Below are 18,821 nucleotides of genomic sequence, written 5' to 3'. Positions count from 1 at the left end.
GGAGGTCGGGTGGGGGTGAGGCCCCCCCAAGTGTCCATAAAGCACTGAGGTGAAGAATGTGGCAAGGCTCCAGTAGTGCACTCCTTCTGCCAGATGGCAGATAAAAGGAGGAAACAGAGGAGGAGCCACCGGCCATTAAAGTCATGTGGCTGCCCCCCCCCCGGCTCCGACCCCAGCTCCTTACAATGTCTTGATGTCATGTGTACAATGTCCCCGTCCCCCCAAAAAAATCTCCCTTGCAAGCTGCTGCTTATGCCAGGGTTCAGATCCCCACTGAGCCATGAAGCTCACTTCTTGACGTTGTGCCAGTCTCTGCCATTGAACCTAACCTACCCCACAGTGCTGTTGAGGGGGTTAAATGAAGAGGGTGGAACAATGGACAGCAGCTTGAGCTCCTTGGAGAAAAAGGTGGGCTTATCTATGAAATAGATAAATATAGGGTGCATTAAAATGCACATATTAGCATTCAAAAAAATGCAGTATATTAAGGGATATTGCTTTGGAAAACAAATACAACAAAATTGCATGCAAAACATGTATGTTGGGAGAATACTGCACTAAAATGCAAAATGGAGTATCAAGAAAATGGTTTTTTTGATGTGGAAATGTGGAGAAACAAACTTGTGATTGGAAAAGGGAGAAAGTGAGAGAAACCAAAATTGACAGACTCACCCATTCCCACTTAGAGATTATTCTGAGTGCAATAGAATTACTTTCATATAAATGTGCACAGGATTATGTAACACTGCTTGAGAATGGAAGTGTTTGAAAGTCTCTAGATCAATTGTTCCATCACGCTACAAAGATGGAGGACACTGTTTGGAACTTTGACTTGACATCATAACATGTAGTTTGTGCCTTTTTATGTATATAAGCCACTCTCCTAGTGCAAAAACTGCTTCAGAATCTAGAAGGGTTTTTCTTTTGATCCAGAGTATGTATCGCTTTGTCTATATGCTCTGTGAAACAAATGCTAGCCATGTGTGTGTCCAATGCAGGAGCAAAATAATTTCAGACAGTACAGCATTTCTTTAAAACAAACGAACACAGGTTTCTAGCTCTTATGGTGGAAAAGGAAATTTTTAAAAGTAGAGATGGGGGAGCTAGTCCTGGTTCACCTTGGCTAAACCTAGAACTAAATGAAGAGGGTGTTTTTTAATGCCCTATCTAGCTTTCAAAGATTATCTCCTGAAAAACTGCTTCTGGGGTCAAAGACCCACCCGTCTCAATACTCTCCAAAGCAGCCCCCTATAGAAGCAAAAAAAATACATGTTTCTCTAGCACTCCACTTGGGTAGATGTTTTTAGCAACTGTCCATGAGAAAACTGGGATTAGCAAGTTAGAAGAAGAAGAAGTATTCTGTTTGGAGCCCTCTGCTGAAGAAATCAGGGATCTTCTAAACATTTTTTTTTTTTTTTAAGTTTATTGATCAGCCAAGTCCTCTTCAAGCCTTCAGCCTGGACAGGTTCCCAATGGCAAGGTTGCTTATTTATTTCAGAAAATTATCTGTGTGAAATAAGAGTTTAGATCTATCTCTCATAGAGGGCTCTGTATTTTATTTCTCTCTCTTTCTCCCCACCCACTTCTATTTTCTCTCTTTGTTCCTCTCTCTCTCTCTCTCTCTCTCTCTCTCTCTCTTTCATTCATTCATTCTTTTTTGGTTTTCCCTCCCTCTATTTTTATTTAGATTAGTTCGGTTTTTATTTTATTCTATGTTGAAACTTTCTGATACAAATTCAGATAAAAAGAAAGAAAATTTATGTGTTGTAAATATATGACTGTCCAAAAACACCTCAAAGTGGTTTACAAAAAAGATAAAAACAATAAAATCACCAATAAGGGGGGGAAACCAGAAAATTGTAATTTAAAACTTTTGAAAAGCTAAAGCAATGCCAGGCTAAAACTATATTAAAACTCACATCAACTTCCTAAACATCTGGGCATGCTAAACGTTCTTGTTGGGTGCCAAAAAGAGTAGTGAAGACGCCTTTGCCTGACATCAACAGGCAGAGAGTTTATCTTCTGATTTATTTTGTTTCATTCACTGCAAAGGATGTTCAGGCAAACACCCCTTCTGAACTTCAGACTAAACATGCAGCAGGTAGGGGCAAGGAGGCATCTGGTGATGTCGCATGCAAGGCTGATGTAAGTCATCCATTCCTCCCATCTAGAGGTTGCTAATCCTTAGTTGGATGTCTTGGTCATGTTTTCTTCCCTTCTTCTTCTCCTTTGGTGATCCCTTGTAGCCGAGTAAGATTGTCTTCCATAAATACGTTTTTAACAATGAGTCCGTAAGTAATTGTGGAGGCCAGTTCTGGATCCACACGTCCTTCCACAGTGGGGACATTGGTTCCCAGGCGGGAGTTGGTCACGCTGTGGATTTGCCAAGCATGCCTTCCTCTTAGCATGTTTCTCCCTTGCGTCCTGAGTTTGAGTGTCTTCAAAGCCCATGACACCTTTGGTAAAGGCTGTTCTCCAACTGGAGCGCTCACAGGCCAGTGTTTCCCAGTTGCCGGTGTTTATACTACATTTTTTTTAGATTTGCCTTGAGACAGTCTTTAAACCTCTTTTGTTGACCACCAGCATTACGCTTTCCATTTTTAAGTTCAGAATAGAGCAGTTGCTTTGGAAGACGATAATCAGGCACAACATGATCAGTCCAACGAAGCTGGTGATCTCTGTTTCTTCTAGTACACTGGCATTAGTTCGCCTGTCTCCCCCAGGAGCCTTCCTTGCGGGGCAAAGGGGGGGGCGGTTTAAGGAGAGATGGCATTGGAATGGGCAGAGTCTCATTGCCTAATGGGAACACCAGTTGCTCTCTCCCCTGTCATCATTTGAGGAATACAGAGAGGGTGATCACACACCAGTTGAGTGCCTGGGTAGCTCAGTTGGTTAGAGCATGGTGCTGATAATGACAAGGTTGCGAGTTTGAGCCCTGTATGGGACAGGGGGTAATTGGGAGAAGGTAACAGAGGGTGGGGTTTAGCCACACTATTATTATTATTATTATTATTATTATTATTATTATTATTATTATTTTATTATTATTATTATTATTATTATTATTATTATTATTATTATTACTACTACTACTATTACTACTATTATACTGCCCTATACCTAGAGGTCCCAGGGCGGTACACATAAAAAAGATCACAGTATATAAAATATAAAATAAAAGCAATAACCCAATCATACCCCCTGGACACACACACTTTTGGACACACACTCCATTGGCATGTGGCCCCCAAAATGTTGCCCAAGAGTGAATGTGGCCCTTTCCCCCTAAAAGTGGGTGGTTATCCACCTCTCCTCTATACCCTTTGACATTCACGAGCTCAGCCACAAACTCAGGCAGGAGTTTCTATTTCTTCCCTGTCACATTTTCACATGTCTTTACTCGCAGTTCTGTTCCATTCCAATTCCTCTTTTTTAAAAATAAAAATAAAAATAAACAAATCTCAAAATAGAAATTTAAATATATATTTAAACATGTTTACTCTCTCAGGTGATGCACTGAGCCAGTTCTTTTTCTCAAACACATGCACTCCAGTGTCCTTTTCCTCCCAGCGCACGAATCAAATGTGTATTTTGATATGTTAAAACTGCCAAGAAAATGGAGTCACGACAGTCAGAGGAGGGATGTGACATTTCGGAGCTTTGTGAAAGGGGCAGATCAGGTCGTTCCCTGTCAGGATATGCAGATGGAGAGGCAGTGTGGTGTTATGGTTAGGGTGTTGGACTAGGACCTGGGAGACCATGGTTCAAACCCCCACTTAGCCATGAAGCTCATTGTATAACCTTGTGCCAGTCACTTCCTTTCAGCCTAACCTACCTCACCGGATTGTCATTGGGATCACCATATTTTTCGCTCCATGAGACGCACCTGACCATAAGACGCACCTAGTTTTTAGAGGGGGAATGCAAGGGGGGGAATTCTTTAAAGGGAGCGCCTATATGCATCCCAGGCTCTGCTCAGCATTCCCAGTGCATTCACAGTGGGGACATTGGTTCCCAGGCGGGAGTTGGTCACGCTGTGGATTTGCCAAGCATGCCTTCCTCTTAGCATGTTTCTCCCTTGCGTCCTGAGTTTGAGTGTCTTCAAAGCCCATGACACCTTTGGTAAAGGCTGTTCTCCAACTGGAGCGCTCACAGGCCAGTGTTTCCCAGTTGCCGGTGTTTATACTACATTTTTTTTAGATTTGCCTTGAGACAGTCTTTAAACCTCTTTTGTTGACCACCAGCATTACGCTTTCCATTTTTAAGTTCAGAATAGAGCAGTTGCTTTGGAAGACGATAATCAGGCACAACATGATCAGTCCAACGAAGCTGGTGATCTCTGTTTCTTCTAGTACACTGGCATTAGTTCGCCTGTCTCCCCCAGGAGCCTTCCTTGCGGGGCAAAGGGGGGGGCGGTTTAAGGAGAGATGGCATTGGAATGGGCAGAGTCTCATTGCCTAATGGGAACACCAGTTGCTCTCTCCCCTGTCATCATTTGAGGAATACAGAGAGGGTGATCACACACCAGTTGAGTGCCTGGGTAGCTCAGTTGGTTAGAGCATGGTGCTGATAATGACAAGGTTGCGAGTTTGAGCCCTGTATGGGACAGGGGGTAATTGGGAGAAGGTAACAGAGGGTGGGGTTTAGCCACACTATTATTATTATTATTATTATTATTATTATTATTATTATTATTATTTTATTATTATTATTATTATTATTATTATTATTATTATTATTATTACTACTACTACTATTACTACTATTATACTGCCCTATACCTAGAGGTCCCAGGGCGGTACACATAAAAAAGATCACAGTATATAAAATATAAAATAAAAGCAATAACCCAATCATACCCCCTGGACACACACACTTTTGGACACACACTCCATTGGCATGTGGCCCCCAAAATGTTGCCCAAGAGTGAATGTGGCCCTTTCCCCCTAAAAGTGGGTGGTTATCCACCTCTCCTCTATACCCTTTGACATTCACGAGCTCAGCCACAAACTCAGGCAGGAGTTTCTATTTCTTCCCTGTCACATTTTCACATGTCTTTACTCGCAGTTCTGTTCCATTCCAATTCCTCTTTTTTAAAAATAAAAATAAAAATAAACAAATCTCAAAATAGAAATTTAAATATATATTTAAACATGTTTACTCTCTCAGGTGATGCACTGAGCCAGTTCTTTTTCTCAAACACATGCACTCCAGTGTCCTTTTCCTCCCAGCGCACGAATCAAATGTGTATTTTGATATGTTAAAACTGCCAAGAAAATGGAGTCACGACAGTCAGAGGAGGGATGTGACATTTCGGAGCTTTGTGAAAGGGGCAGATCAGGTCGTTCCCTGTCAGGATATGCAGATGGAGAGGCAGTGTGGTGTTATGGTTAGGGTGTTGGACTAGGACCTGGGAGACCATGGTTCAAACCCCCACTTAGCCATGAAGCTCATTGTATAACCTTGTGCCAGTCACTTCCTTTCAGCCTAACCTACCTCACCGGATTGTCATTGGGATCACCATATTTTTCGCTCCATGAGACGCACCTGACCATAAGACGCACCTAGTTTTTAGAGGGGGAATGCAAGGGGGGGAATTCTTTAAAGGGAGCGCCTATATGCATCCCAGGCTCTGCTCAGCATTCCCTTTCACGAGCCACGTGGAGAGTGTGTGTGTGTGATGGCCTGGGAATCCGATTCAGAGGCTGAACCTGAGGAATCCCAGCCTGCACAGGAGTCCTCACCTCCAGGGCCGGCTGAGCTGGGGCAGGGGCTTGAACCTGAAGGGCCTGCACCTGTGCCGGGTCCTTAGGAGCAGACACCAGATGTATCCACTCTGGCTCCGGAGGTGATTGAGGACCCATTGCCTGCAGGTGCTCCTCTCCCAGCCCTGTCAGGGGAAAGTGAGGTTGCCTCTGGGTCCAGTAACCCTCCAGCCTCTCCGGAGCTGCAGAGGCTCAGGGCAGAGAGGTGGAGGGAACTAAGTTCTCACAGGAGGAGTGCTCACCTCCAGGCCAGGAGAGGCGAGTCACCTGTGGGCCGGGACCCCCCTATGCCTCAGAGGAGATAAAGGCCAGTCAGCCCAGTCACACGTTGCAGGAGCAACATCGTTGGTGACCTATTCCTGCCAGCACCCTGTCCTGCTCTTCCAGAGTTCCTGACCACGCCCAGCTCCTTGCCTGGGAGCCTGCTTCGCACTTGATGGACAGCCTCCATACCCTCGACCTAGGACCGGACTCAGACCATGCTGCATGGTAACAACCCCCCACCACCACCACCCGGGACCAGCACAGTGCGGCGCTTGCGGGCTTTTCCCCAAGGAGGGAGAAGGGCAGCCCGTCAGTGATGGGCTGCCCTTCTCCCTCCTCAGGGAAAAGCCGCCAAGAGCCGCACACACGCTCCGTGCGGCTCTTTAAAGGGAGCGTGGCTCTTGGGGGCTTTTCCAGGAGGTGGGGGAAGGGACTGAGGGGCTAAGCCAGAAGCTAGAACAGCAAGAGGGAGCACTGCGCAGCGATCCCTCTCGCTGTTCCGGCTTCTGGGATAGCCGTGCAGCCTGCATTCGCTCCATAAGACGCACACACATTTCCCCTTACTTTTTAGGAGGGGAAAAGTGTGTCTTATAGAGCGAAAAATACGGTAAATGAGGGGGAGAATTATGAAGGCTACCTTGAGCTCCCTGGAGAAAAATGTGAGGTGTAAATGCAATAATAAATAAATATCAAATTTCTCAAGCAATGAAATCATTCCTGGCCACTTCTTCAGGTGATAAAGCAGTATGTTGGAGTGGGGGGTCCAAAATATTCATTTCACCTCCGGAAGCTAAAATCGCATTGGGCAGACCCTGGATGGGATTCTACATAGTTTTGTTCATTCTTATCTCATGGCCTCTGTCCAACCCCCACCTCACCCCCATCTTTCTCCTTAGGTGGAGGAGGGGTGGAAAGAGAGAGAGATTCCATCCGCAGAGAAAAGAAACTTAATTATTTCCCTCTCAGTGGTTCTCCCCATAATTGGTGTCTTTCATGTCAAGATGATCTCAATTTGTATTATGGACTGTGCGTGTCTTTGCTCTATAAAAGAATTGTCAAGTGCAGAAATCGTAGTGTACATTAAATTACACTCAGCTTTTACTTATTAATTTCAATAGGTTATTTGCTTCCCCCCTTCTGCCTTCTACGGAAAACAGCTCCTTTCTCCCCCTTTGTCCTTTCTGCCATTCTCCCCATGCCAGAAAGCCTTCTTCTCAGAAGCTCTCGGCACGTGTCTGCTGAGCCCTTTGTACGCGTGAGATGGATGGCACTTTTGCAGTCGTGCTAGGGATGTCGTTGGCCAAAGACAAGCAGCCCCTGCTCTGTAGTGTCAGGTGTGATCATAGAATTGCAGCGTTGGAAGTGACCCAAGAGGTCAGCTACTCCAACCCCCTACAATGGAGGAATCACAGCAGGTGAATGGCAAAAACCAGGCGCAAAGGCTGGCCTTTTATTTGCTGAGACGGCCAATGAAGCCTGACTTAGGCTACATGCACACAGGAATTTGTTCCACTTCCCTACCTGTTGATTTCTGCATTGTATTTGAGCGTTCACTGGACATAAAAGCCAACTAATGGAATATATTTAACACTCATTTCCTTGTTATTTGATTCCTGTTACATACTGAGTTGAATAGGATCCGAAAGGCAGCAGTCTGATTGGTCCTAGAACAATAGGATTCAGAATGCAGCAGTCTGATTGGTTCTAGAACAATGCAGCAGTATGATTGGTTCGCAGGAGCCACCCAATCCAGCTCCAGGTAGAAGTGAATCCGCAACCTGATTGGCCTACAGGAGAATCCCGGAATTAGCCAATCACGTGCAGCCCATTGTGTAAATAATGTATATAAAGCAGATATTTTGGGGGGAACTTTCATTCCTCACTACTATGAGCTGAATAAAGAGCCTGAAATCCACACTCAACTCTGAGTATATTTCACTGGCTCAATTCCAGAAAAAAAACTGTTTCCAGCCCCCTTAACCCGGAAAATCGCAGAACAAAATTTGGGGCGCTATACCAGAATACAGTTCTTTCCTGCTACTTTTGTGGGGGTGGGGAATCATGGGAGAACAGAAGCACACAGGAGTGGACAGGGTAGAGGATAGAGAGAAGAGGAATAAATTGTCAAGTGGCATTTATTGTTGTATCACACCATGCCCAGCTGGTGTGCGTGAAATTTAGCACAACACAGTGATATGGCAGCTGAAAAGCCGCAACACAGGAACTGCAGTGTGAACGGAATGGTCAAAAACAGGGCAGAAGAAGCTTTAGCATTATAATCAACTAACTCAATCTTCCCCCATGTCTGAAAAGCCTGGGAAGCTTTTTCAACATTCTGGATGAGACGCATAGAATCACAGAATGGCAGAGTTGGAAGGGGCAATGAGAATCATCTAGTCCAACCCCTTGCAATGCAGGAATCTTTTGCCCAACATTGGGCTCAAACCCATGACATTAAGATTGAGAGTCTCCTGCTGAAATGGTCTTGCTGGTTGGAACAAGACTTTCTGTGGCCAGGTGGTGGTTCAAAGGCCATCTCTCCAACCCCAGACATGTGCATGTACACCACAGATACACCGTATTTCAAGATTGAAAGGGATAATTTTTCACATATTTATTTTTGCCCACCCCTGTCTCCAAGAAGAGTAAGGTGGTGTGCATAATTAAGAGTATAAAAGGAATTCTATAGCAGGATGAGGCCAAAGGAGGCCCATCTCAATCAAGCAACCAGTTCTCACAGTGGCCACACCAAAGCCTATGGGATGCATCCCCCTTCCAATCTGTTTCAGGGCCTGGTCTGTTCCTTCAGAGCAGCCCCCATCCAACCTCAGATGATCCAGAGTTGACCCACCCCAGATCTGAGCCTGGAACTGGTTTTGAATCCAAATGAAACATGTGGTCAGGAGCTGGGAACCACCACTTGACAGCCATAGGATGATCAGTGGTCACCTCAATCTGCTCCAGCTGAATCCTGAGGTGACCCAAATCTGCTCAGCTCAGTTTAGGATCCAGGATTCCTCTAGAACTGAGTGGAGATCTGAACTGGGGTCTTTCCTGCATCACTGCACCACACTGGATGTTGTGATATCACATTACAACATAGCCAATCAGATGTAGAAAAATGTTCTTCTATTCCACTTCTGACATTCAGGTTTGTAGAATTTAAAAAAACACACACACAACAACAACAAAAACCACCAGAAGAACACAGGGAGTCGTAACTCTTAGTGATAAATGAATGTGCAAAAATCAATTCTTCTCATACCTCCCCCCCCCCCTCTTGAAACTCTTTCATCCAGGTGACACTAGTCTTGGCTGCAGCCCAGGAGATCTCTTGCAAGGCAGCAGAAGGGACTTTTAGGCAAGTCTGCCCTCTAGAAGGTGAAGTGAGGCATCCCTCTGTGGGATTGGAGATGTCCATAATGGTCTAGGGTCCAGGCAACCTTCTCCTCTCTCTGTTTCTCACTAATTTAATTGGGGCTATGCTGACATCTAACCTCTAGTTTCTCAAAACCCTTCCTCTTTTGCAAAAGAGGTTTCCATTCAATGATGTGGCCCAAAGGAGAGCAGAGCAGAGCAAGACATTCAGCTGCAGGTGTTGCCAGAAAGAGGAAGACAAGGCGCCACCCAACCACCTTAGGGACTCTACTCTGGGTTTGTGTAGGGTTTCCTCTGCAGCCTCATCTTCTTGCAAAGATATCCCATTAGGCAGCAGAGGTTTAGGGTCAGAGTTTTCCTTCTCTTCGAAGGGCTCCCTTCCCAGGTGGACGAGCCCCATCTGCCCTTCACTTCCCTCTACAGCACATGTAGGAACTGTCTTCTTGACTGTCGCTGACCTCCCGGAAAAGCAAAAATTCAACCTTTTCCTGTTAGGCAAATATCATAAGACGACCCGGATGGTCACCAGATTCTGTGTACAGATCTGTAAGCACAGACCATCCCCCGACTCAAACTAGTGAACAAAATCCCCAAATGGGTGACTCTGGGTCATATCTATGCAGCAGCTTACCTTAAAGTTTTAAGTGTCTATATGCTTATTGCATTTATAAATTTTTAATTTATTGTTGTACATTGTTTTAACTGTTTGTTTTCTATCTGGGAATGTATGCCCAAGTGTGTTTTATAAGCTGGTCCCCAACCAGAATAAATTATCTATCATCTCTCTGTCTATCTATCTATCTATCTATCTATCTATCTATCTATCTATCCAGGCCTCTATGCAGAACTGTGAAAACTAGAATCTGACTTTACTTTTAGGGGAGGGAGGCACAGACAATTGGAAGGGCATCTCGTTTGCATACAGAAGGTCCCAGGTTCAGCCCCTGCAAAGCATCTCTTAGTAAGGGCTGGGAATGTCCTCTGTCTGAAACTTTAGAGAACGGCTGTCAGTCAGTGCAGACCATTCTGAGCCAGCTGGACCAATGGCAAAAGGCAGCTTCCTGTTTTAAGGTGGGAGAGTCAGGAGGAACTTAGATGGTGACAGATTCTTCTGCACAACTGCCAGCCAGCTATTCCTCCGCAGAGCAGCCTGGCATTACTGACGACCCCTCGACACATCCCTCCAGCCTCCTGACCTCTCCTTGTAGACTCGCCAGAATTAGATCCTTCTTGCTGGTCTCTGTCAGACGGTGAGATTAGAGCCATTTCTTCCTTTCCCTTGTTATTATCATCTTTAGTGGTAGGCAGCGTTTTGGAAGGCATTTCATAACCACTATCTAGATTTATTCTAATTGCTCTGCAAACATATTTAGCATTTAGAAGCTATGAAAGTGGCTGACAAGTAGGTTAACATGATGGAGGGCTGAGCCGCTCTCACCATCGCTGTGTCTCAAGAGGGAGAACGTGCTCAGATGCAGTGTGACTGCAGTTCTAATCACACTTGCATTAAAAAATTGCAAGTGGCTTGACTCCTGGCTTGAGATCAGGGGTGGGAAGACTCCACGCTGGTGGGAATGATTCAGTGTTTTCCTGAAGCCCTGAGATGCATCAAGCAGAGCTAGAAGGATTTGGGGATTTGTGTTGAAGTCACTGTCCTTTCAAACAACAACAAAATTCCACCATTCTTGTAATCGGCTTTTTTCCCATTTCAGTAGCATAACTTGGGGAGGGGAGGCTGTGTTTTTTGATTGCTTTGGTTTAATACTTGCTGTTTGGAAGGTCAGCGGTTCGAATCTGCATGATGGGGTGAGCTCCTGTTGCTTTGCCCCAGCTCCTGCCAACCTAGCAGCTCGAAAGCATGCCAGTGCAAGTAGATCAATAGGTACTGCTGCGGTGGGAAGGTAAATGGTGTTTCTGTGCGCTCTGGCACTCACCATGGTGTCCTGTTGCACCAGAAGTGGTTTAGTCGTGCTGGCCACATGACCTGGAAAGCTGTCTGTGGACAAACACTAGCTCCCTCGGCCTGAAAAGCAAGATGAGTGCTGTATCCCATAGTCGCTTTTGACTGCTGTTCTAGAAGGCTTCATTCTTTGCTCCCCGATTTCAGACACACTGAGAAAAAGTGGGGAATCCCAGTGATTATAATGGGTGGTTGTCACTTGATGACAACAGTACCGAGTGAATAGTGTCACCTTTGGGTGGGTCATTATGGAGATAACGCCATACTGTACTTCCTCAAATGCAATGTTTTCGAATGGACTGAATTCAGGCATTGGGCTGCAGATCTTCAAGTGTACAGAAATTAGTTACAGAAAAATAATCTGGTGTGGGCTAATGTGTAAACCAGCACTTTAGGGAACATCAGATCCGTTTTGGTGTGTCTATGTTTTCTCATTTTCCCAGTCATAAATTCAGTTCTCCACCTGTCCGCAGCAGTTTGCAAATTAAAAAAAAGACATCGTAAAAAAGTGCAAGCATTTTAGTGCAAATTTCTTCCAATGCATGCACTTTTTTTGGAAAGCAATTTTACCTAATATAATACCTTTTGATGTTATTTCCAAAAATATGTGCATTTAATGCACATTTTACCTAATGAATGTGTTTTTGTACACTTGTTTGGAGAACTGTGTGGCAAAATCTGGAGAAATGTAGAAGCTGGCTGAGCAGAGGCTGGTGTAAATCCCCCCCCCCAAAAAAAGGGCATTCTGGGAATGTGGTTGGAATGGGGGAATGGACATATATGGCTACCCTGAACCTGAAGACCCTCTTCTGTGACTCATTTGCAGCTCAACTGCTTAAGTCACCAGGGGGCTCCTAAATAATAGCAGAAGTTTTGCCAGTGTCACAAAGTTTCAAACTTCTTATTGGAGTCAAAAAGACTGGGAAGCGGGTAGAAAATGTAGCCCCCCATTGCCTCTCTATCAGGCCACGGGCCTTTCTGAGCCACACTCCTTAGTGGTCCAGCTTCACACCTTCCTTGAGAGCTTTTTCATAGATGGAATATGTCATTGAACCCTGATAATGCCTGGCTGAAGGATGGAGTACTGTGGTACCTTGGGTTAAGAACTTAATTCATTCCGGAGGTCCATTCTTAACGTGAAACTGTTCTTAACCTGAGGTACCACTTTAGCTAAAGGGGCCTCCTACTGCCACCGTGCCACCGCCGCACGATTTTTGTTCTCATCCTGAAGCAAAGTTCTTAACCTGAGGTACTATTTCTGGGTTAGCAGAGTCTGTAACCTGAAATGTCTGTAACCTGAAGCGTCTGTAACCCGAGGTACCACTGTATGTGTAGAACCTAGCCAACTGTATAACAGTAACATTTACCGCAGGCATAGGCAAACTCGGCCCTCCAGATGTTTTGAGACTACAATTCCCATCATCCCTGACCACTGGTCCTGTTAGCTAGGGATAATGAGAGTTGTAGTCTCAAAACATCTGGAGGGCCGAGTTTGCATATGCCTGATTTACAGCTATTTCTCTGTCCAGTTCTACCTCTGGCTCCATTGACCAATGAGATGTGGTTCTCAGAAGCTAGCCAGGAGGGAATGATGCCCTCAGGCTTTTTAAAAAAAGTTCCTTACTCCTGAATTAGAGATTCCTTCCTTCCCTCTCCCTTCCTTCCTTCTTGAAATATATTTTTGATTCTCAGTACCTTGAACTATGCAACAGAATCATAGAACCTCTGCCCCATGTTTACAGGAGGACATCACAGATGGCAGAGATGCCTTCAACCCTGGTGAAATATCTTTCTGCAGCCCCTACCCAAGCAGAGGTTGTTCTGAACTGTCAGCCTATGCAGGCAGCCCTTGGAAGCTGTTGCTAACTGTGCTCCTTTCTCTCTCCTTGTGTCTCCTCACAGATGAACAGACCGATCCAGGTGAAACCAGCGGACAGCGAGAGCCGAGGAGGTAGTTGAGTTTTGTTTTGTTTTTTTCTTAGCCCCCAGCTCTGCACGTAATTGTTGTCTCTGGCTGCTCTCGGGCAACGCGCGGATCAATTAGTAACACAATCACTGCCAAAGCAAAATTCCCTCTGTAGCAAAGATGCTCTTTATTAAATCTCCTTCACTTCGCCTTCCTTTTGCTCATATTCAATTATTATTTGATTTTAAAAGGCAGGTAGGTGCCAACGATTGCTCGGGAAACAAATAACGGTCTTGTTAAGAAGTGAGCCCCTGGATGCTGACTTAACAAAGTTTAGCAGTCTTGACTGTAGCAATGATTGTCCGCAGGCAGCCCAACTCTCTAAGTCTGAGCTGCTATCTTGGTTGGTTAGGGCAGAAAGTTTTATTCTTCTTCTGCCTCTCTGGCCTCCTTTCCATTTGCTAAAGGGGGCCTCTTCACTTTGGAAGGAAGTGAAATCGGATATTGCCAAATGATGGTCAACTGCCTGGCACCATTTAATCTTGTCCCTGTTGGTCCAGCCAAATGTTAATCAAGGTGTGATAAAATAATAGCCTACAGTCTCACTTGTAAGGAAGAGAACAGCTTTGTCAGAAGCAAAGGTGCATTGCACACTTTAATGTTTCATCAATCTAGGTGTCGTTAAAATCTTGGCTGCTACAAAATCCAGCTGCATCGTAACCGTGTTGTTGCAAGATGGCACCAGTTTTATTAGTGAGCATAATTGCTTACGAGGGGGGTCAGTTGATGTGGCAAAATGTATTTTTGGACTCTGGAGAGAAGAGAAGTTGGACATGTCTGATCTGGTGGATTTGCTAGTTCCAAACAGCAGTTGCAACCTAGCAGATATGTCTTGTGATCCCATCCAGTTGGCAATCGGGACGTGTGAAATGCATTCACTTTTGTAGTTGTGATCTGGAGTTGTGTTGCATGTGTATCCAAACGGAGCTTCAACAAAATGTCAGCTACGTGTCGTCAGGGGACTAAGTGTGACAACCTGTGATACTCAGCATTTCTCTGGGCTTGTTAATTGGTGCAAACTTATTTGCAATGTTGATTAAATCCTGGTAGGTGCCTTTGCCTCTGGAAGAGCTGGGCAGATCTTGCTCCTCTGTCTCTGCACTGGCCCCCAACCCACTTAGTGGCCCCCAAACTCCTTTGTTAACATTGCAAGTGCTGTCTCCTGCTCAGCAACAGAAACCTTGCAAAAGTAGGTTGATCTAACCTCATGATGAAGGGGAAGAGGAAATATGTGATGGGGTGTGTATGAGAAAAAGGATTTCTAGCCCCTGAACTTGAACTGTGCAAGCCTTTTGCAATATATATATAGAGAGAGAGAGACAGTGAGAGAGAAGGCTGAGGGGTGTGTGTGAGGAGACAGCCTGCTGTCTGTCAAATGGGATGCACCCAAAATAATAATCAGACCAGCCAATTTGCTGAGTGCTCCTTGAGGGTGTGTTGCCTACGAACCGGCCAGCTTTACTGAGATTGCTAATAAGCACACAGGTCGTGCACAGTGTTCCAGAGAGAACCCCCCCACAATTTGCAAAAAACTCTCTTGGCATTGCAACCGCCTCAGCTTTCGGGAAGGTGCTTTGGAAGGGTGCGAGCGCGTGAATCATTTATACCTGTCACACAACTCCCTGGTAGCCGCCCTCTTAGTATTTTAGCTAATTACCTCCCCCTCGTTCACCCCGCCGCTGCCTTGTTTACTTGCTCATCCCGGCTTTTATTATAATACGAGGCGCGAGTGTCAAGATTGGAATGGGAGCCACGTCGTGCCGATTCCCAAAAGAGGAGCTGCTTCCAGGCTGGCAGAGCTGCTTGGAGGACACCTGGACTCAAGGGCAATAATGGGGAGCTGAACAGTTTGGACCAAAGGGAAGGGTTGGGTCTGAGAGGGGGCGGACAATAAAGCTTGGCTGGGTGCAAGCAAGACCATTAAAATGCCAGCAAGGCATGCTGAATACTAAAGAAGAGGGTGAACGTTATGAGTCCAGAGCGTGTGGTCAGATGCATCAACAGGCAGCCCAAGACTAGATTGTCCTGTCCACACCATGGCTCCTGAGAGTGAGGCAGGGAGCTTATGTTTCTGCCAAGCCAAGCAAGGAGGGTGGGGAGCTGTCCAGGAGGTCAGCAACTGTGGTGTTCAGGATAGCAGGGGAGCTGTCCAGCAAAGAGAGCTGAGCAGGGCAAGGTGTTGTGTCAGCGGATGACAGAGCAAGTTTGTAGGTGGCCCTGCTGCTTGCAGCTCAAAGTGGCTTGCAACCCAAAGCAGTTTGGCTGGTGCTGTGGGGCTGCACTGCTAGCTTCCAAACAGCGTCATCCTTGGTGTTTACCTGGCAGGGAAGGGACACTGTGGCAGCGAATTGGAGGCAGTGTTGGGTGCATCTCTACCTCCTTGTCGTCTTGCTAGGCTAGAATTTGGGCTCTGCCCCAACAGGTAAGCCACTTCTGGACCCAACCCTCCCTGGACCATCAAAGGGGTCCTCATGTTCTTCCTCGTGAGTAGGACTCTGGGACCAGAGTCCTTGTGGTTCCAACACTCTGAGTTTTGTTCTGTGTTGTGGACCGCCCCGAGTTCTACGGATGAAGGGCGGCATACAAATATACATACAAAAAATGCAATAATTCAGCAGGGCTTTGTTGGTTTGTTTTGCTGCTATTTTGTTAAAGTTGTTAATATTGTTTAACGCTGTTGTGCTTTGTGAATCCCATAACATGATTTTTGATGTTACTGTGATATTTGGCTTTTTTAGTTTTTTTGTTAATAGTGTTACATAGATGGTAATTGTTTTATTTAGGATCTGGGATTGTTTCACTGATGATTTCTTAAGTATTCTATACGATTTATGCTGTATTCGTGATGTTCCATTATGCCATTTTTATCTTGTGTTTGTAAGCCACTTTGGGATTTATTTGAATAAAAAGCAGCATAGCAATAGAATCAAAATAACAACAACAACAGCAAATTTCCTTTTTATGCTCTTTATTAGCTTATTATTACAACACAACCACACACAGACTTTTTAAAAAATATATATAAATACAGATACGAAACAAATAATAAACGTATATCCGTATTTCAATTCTTACTCTTTTCTAATTGACTTCCTTCGTCCTCTACACAGGTTTACTTTCAAATTTGGTAAACTGTTTCTTTCTCATTTCCTTTTTCCTACTTTTTCCTATATTTTATACTTTTACACCATATTTTGTTTTGCAAAAATTACTCAAAGCAAGTCCAGGTATTGATTTTAGGACACTGCTTTTTTTTAGATAATCTCTATATTGTCCCCATTCTTTTTGGAATTTTTGTTTAGATCAGGGGTACTCAACCTTTTCATACCTACTGCCCACTAATGCATCTTTCTTGGTGGTAAAATTTTCTTACCGCCCACCAGTGCTGCAGTAACATGTGCTGTAGAACCCCCTACTGCCCACCTAAAACACCCACTAGTGGGCAGTAGGGACCAGGTTGACTACACCTGGTTTAGATTGTCCCCTAACTGTAGCTGCCATTTTGGCCAATTCAAGGTAATCAGATAATTTATCTTTCCACTCTTTTTTTGTTGGTACGATCTCTTCTTTCCAATTTTTTGCAATTAAGATTCTCGCTGCCGATGTTGCATACAGGAATATTCTCTTATTTTCACTTGCAATGTTGGAGTCTAATATACCCAGCAGAAAAGCTTCTGTTTTTGTTTTTTGTTTTTTAATAAAGGTTTGTTTAAATATTTTCTTCATAAATAAAAAATAATTTCCAATGTGCTGGGGAAGCTCTTCCCAGAAGGTGATATTCAGTGCTAGTCCCTGAAACCCCAAAGAGTCTCTGCCAGTCAATGGAGACAGTACTGTGGTAGATGGACCAATGGCCGGATTCGGTATAAGGCATCTTCTGGTGCTCCTCTGCTTAATACCCATCTGTGTGCCCAAAAGTCCTCAGTCCACACTTTTCATGCAATGAAATGTGTAACCAAAAGTCCCCAGCTTGAAGTCCACACTTTTCATGCAATACCAGCTCCAGGGAACAGCGTAGGGTTTCGTGCCAGGTCATAGCATCCTGGAGAGAACAAGTTGCTGATTTTACAGCTAGGTCACTGGGAAACCTTCCTAGACTACAGCTTAGAGTCTACCTAATGAAAGAGCATCTTGTTCTGTTGTCTGTAACTAATGGGCAACTGAACCACGAAATCCCTTCTGCTTACAAGTCTCCCTAGGGCAACCCATATTTTTTAAAAAAGAAAGGGAATTTTGTTCTTGTTTTTTGTTTTTGTTTTTCCCCCAAACACTTTCTTATTGTGTCAATTCTTTCGGCTTTGATTATAATTTAGGAAGGCATCATGTTAGAATTGTTGTAGCATGCACATTCCACATGTACACCATCAGGGTCCCTGATAGTACCTTGTAGAGCAGCATAAGCTAAAATGTGGGTCTCTGCCCTAAGGAAATTACCATCTCAGATTTGATGAAGAGAGGCCACATTCATGCCATACATTTAAAGCAGTGCAATGCTGGCCCATGGCTTCCCCCAAAGAATTCTGGGAGCTGTAGTTCTTTAATGGCACTGAGAGTTCTTACGCAGCCCCTGTACCCCTCCCAGAACTACAATTCCCAGAGTTCCCTGTGAAGAGGGATTGATAGTTAAAACCGCACCGAGAATTTGAACTCTTGTGAAGGGAATTTCATGGCAAGATAGTATATTTTGAGAGAGCCAATGTGACGTAGTGGTTAGCGTGTTGGACTAGGACCTGGGGACAAGGGTTCAAATCCCCTCATGGCCATGAAGCTCCCTGGGCGAGACCTTCGAAACCAGTCACTCACCCTCAGCCCAACCTACATCACATGGTTGTTGTGGTGGGTATAAAATAAGGAGAGGTGTGTTTATGTATACCACCTTGAGCTCTATGAAGAAAAAGTAGGATAAAAATGCAATAAATAAATAAATAGGCATGCAAATTAGCTGTGGTTCCTGTACTGTAGGGGGTTAGACTGGATGACCCCTGGGTACCTTGACTCTACCATTCTATGATTTTATGACATTAATTATGTAAATTAATACCGCAATACCTCAAGGACCTCCCCTTTCCATATGAACCTATCCGGACCCTGAGATCTTCTGAGGCCCTCCTTCGTGTGCCTCCTCCTCGAGAGGTCCAGAGGGTGACAACACGAGAACAGGGCCTTTTCTGCAGTGGCTCCCTGTCTGTCGAATGCTCTCCCCAGGGAAGTTCACCTGGCACCTTCCTTACACACCTTTAGGCACCAGGCAAAAACGTTCCTTTTTAACCAGGGTGATCTGATTTATATCCTATGCCCTTTCAAACTGGTTTTTTTTGGGGGGAGGGGTGCTATTGGGTTGTTGTTTTTATTTTTATTATGTATTTTGTGGTTTTATATCCTGATTTTATTCTGTAAACCACCCTGAGACCTCGAGGTATAGGGCAGTATATTAATAATAATAATAATAATAATAATAATAATAATAATAATAATGCAAACGTAATGG

At 44.7% G+C, this 18,821-nt stretch overlaps 1 protein-coding gene across 14 annotated transcripts in view; it reads left to right on the top strand.

The window, feature by feature from the left end:
- The window catches only part of CELF4 (CUGBP Elav-like family member 4), a 783,381-nt gene that overhangs the window by 474,192 nt on the left and 290,368 nt on the right, over positions 1–18,821 (top strand). For all 14 annotated transcript variants that reach the window (XR_014539556.1, XM_083575734.1, XM_083575724.1 and 11 more), the window contains exon 3: positions 13,270–13,318. Coding sequence is in view for 13 of the 14 variants with exons in the window: in XM_083575734.1 (XP_083431860.1) it covers positions 13,270–13,318 (49 nt within the window). In the remaining variant the exon portion in view is untranslated. The remainder of the gene's footprint in view (positions 1–13,269; positions 13,319–18,821) is intronic.

The sequence above is a fragment of the Podarcis filfolensis genome, assembly GCF_964270895.1.
Source record: "Podarcis filfolensis genome assembly, chromosome: 11".
NCBI lineage: Eukaryota > Metazoa > Chordata > Lepidosauria > Squamata > Lacertidae > Podarcis > Podarcis filfolensis.
Note: the sequence above shows the minus strand (reverse complement) of the source record. Positions and strands in the feature narration are given on the sequence as shown.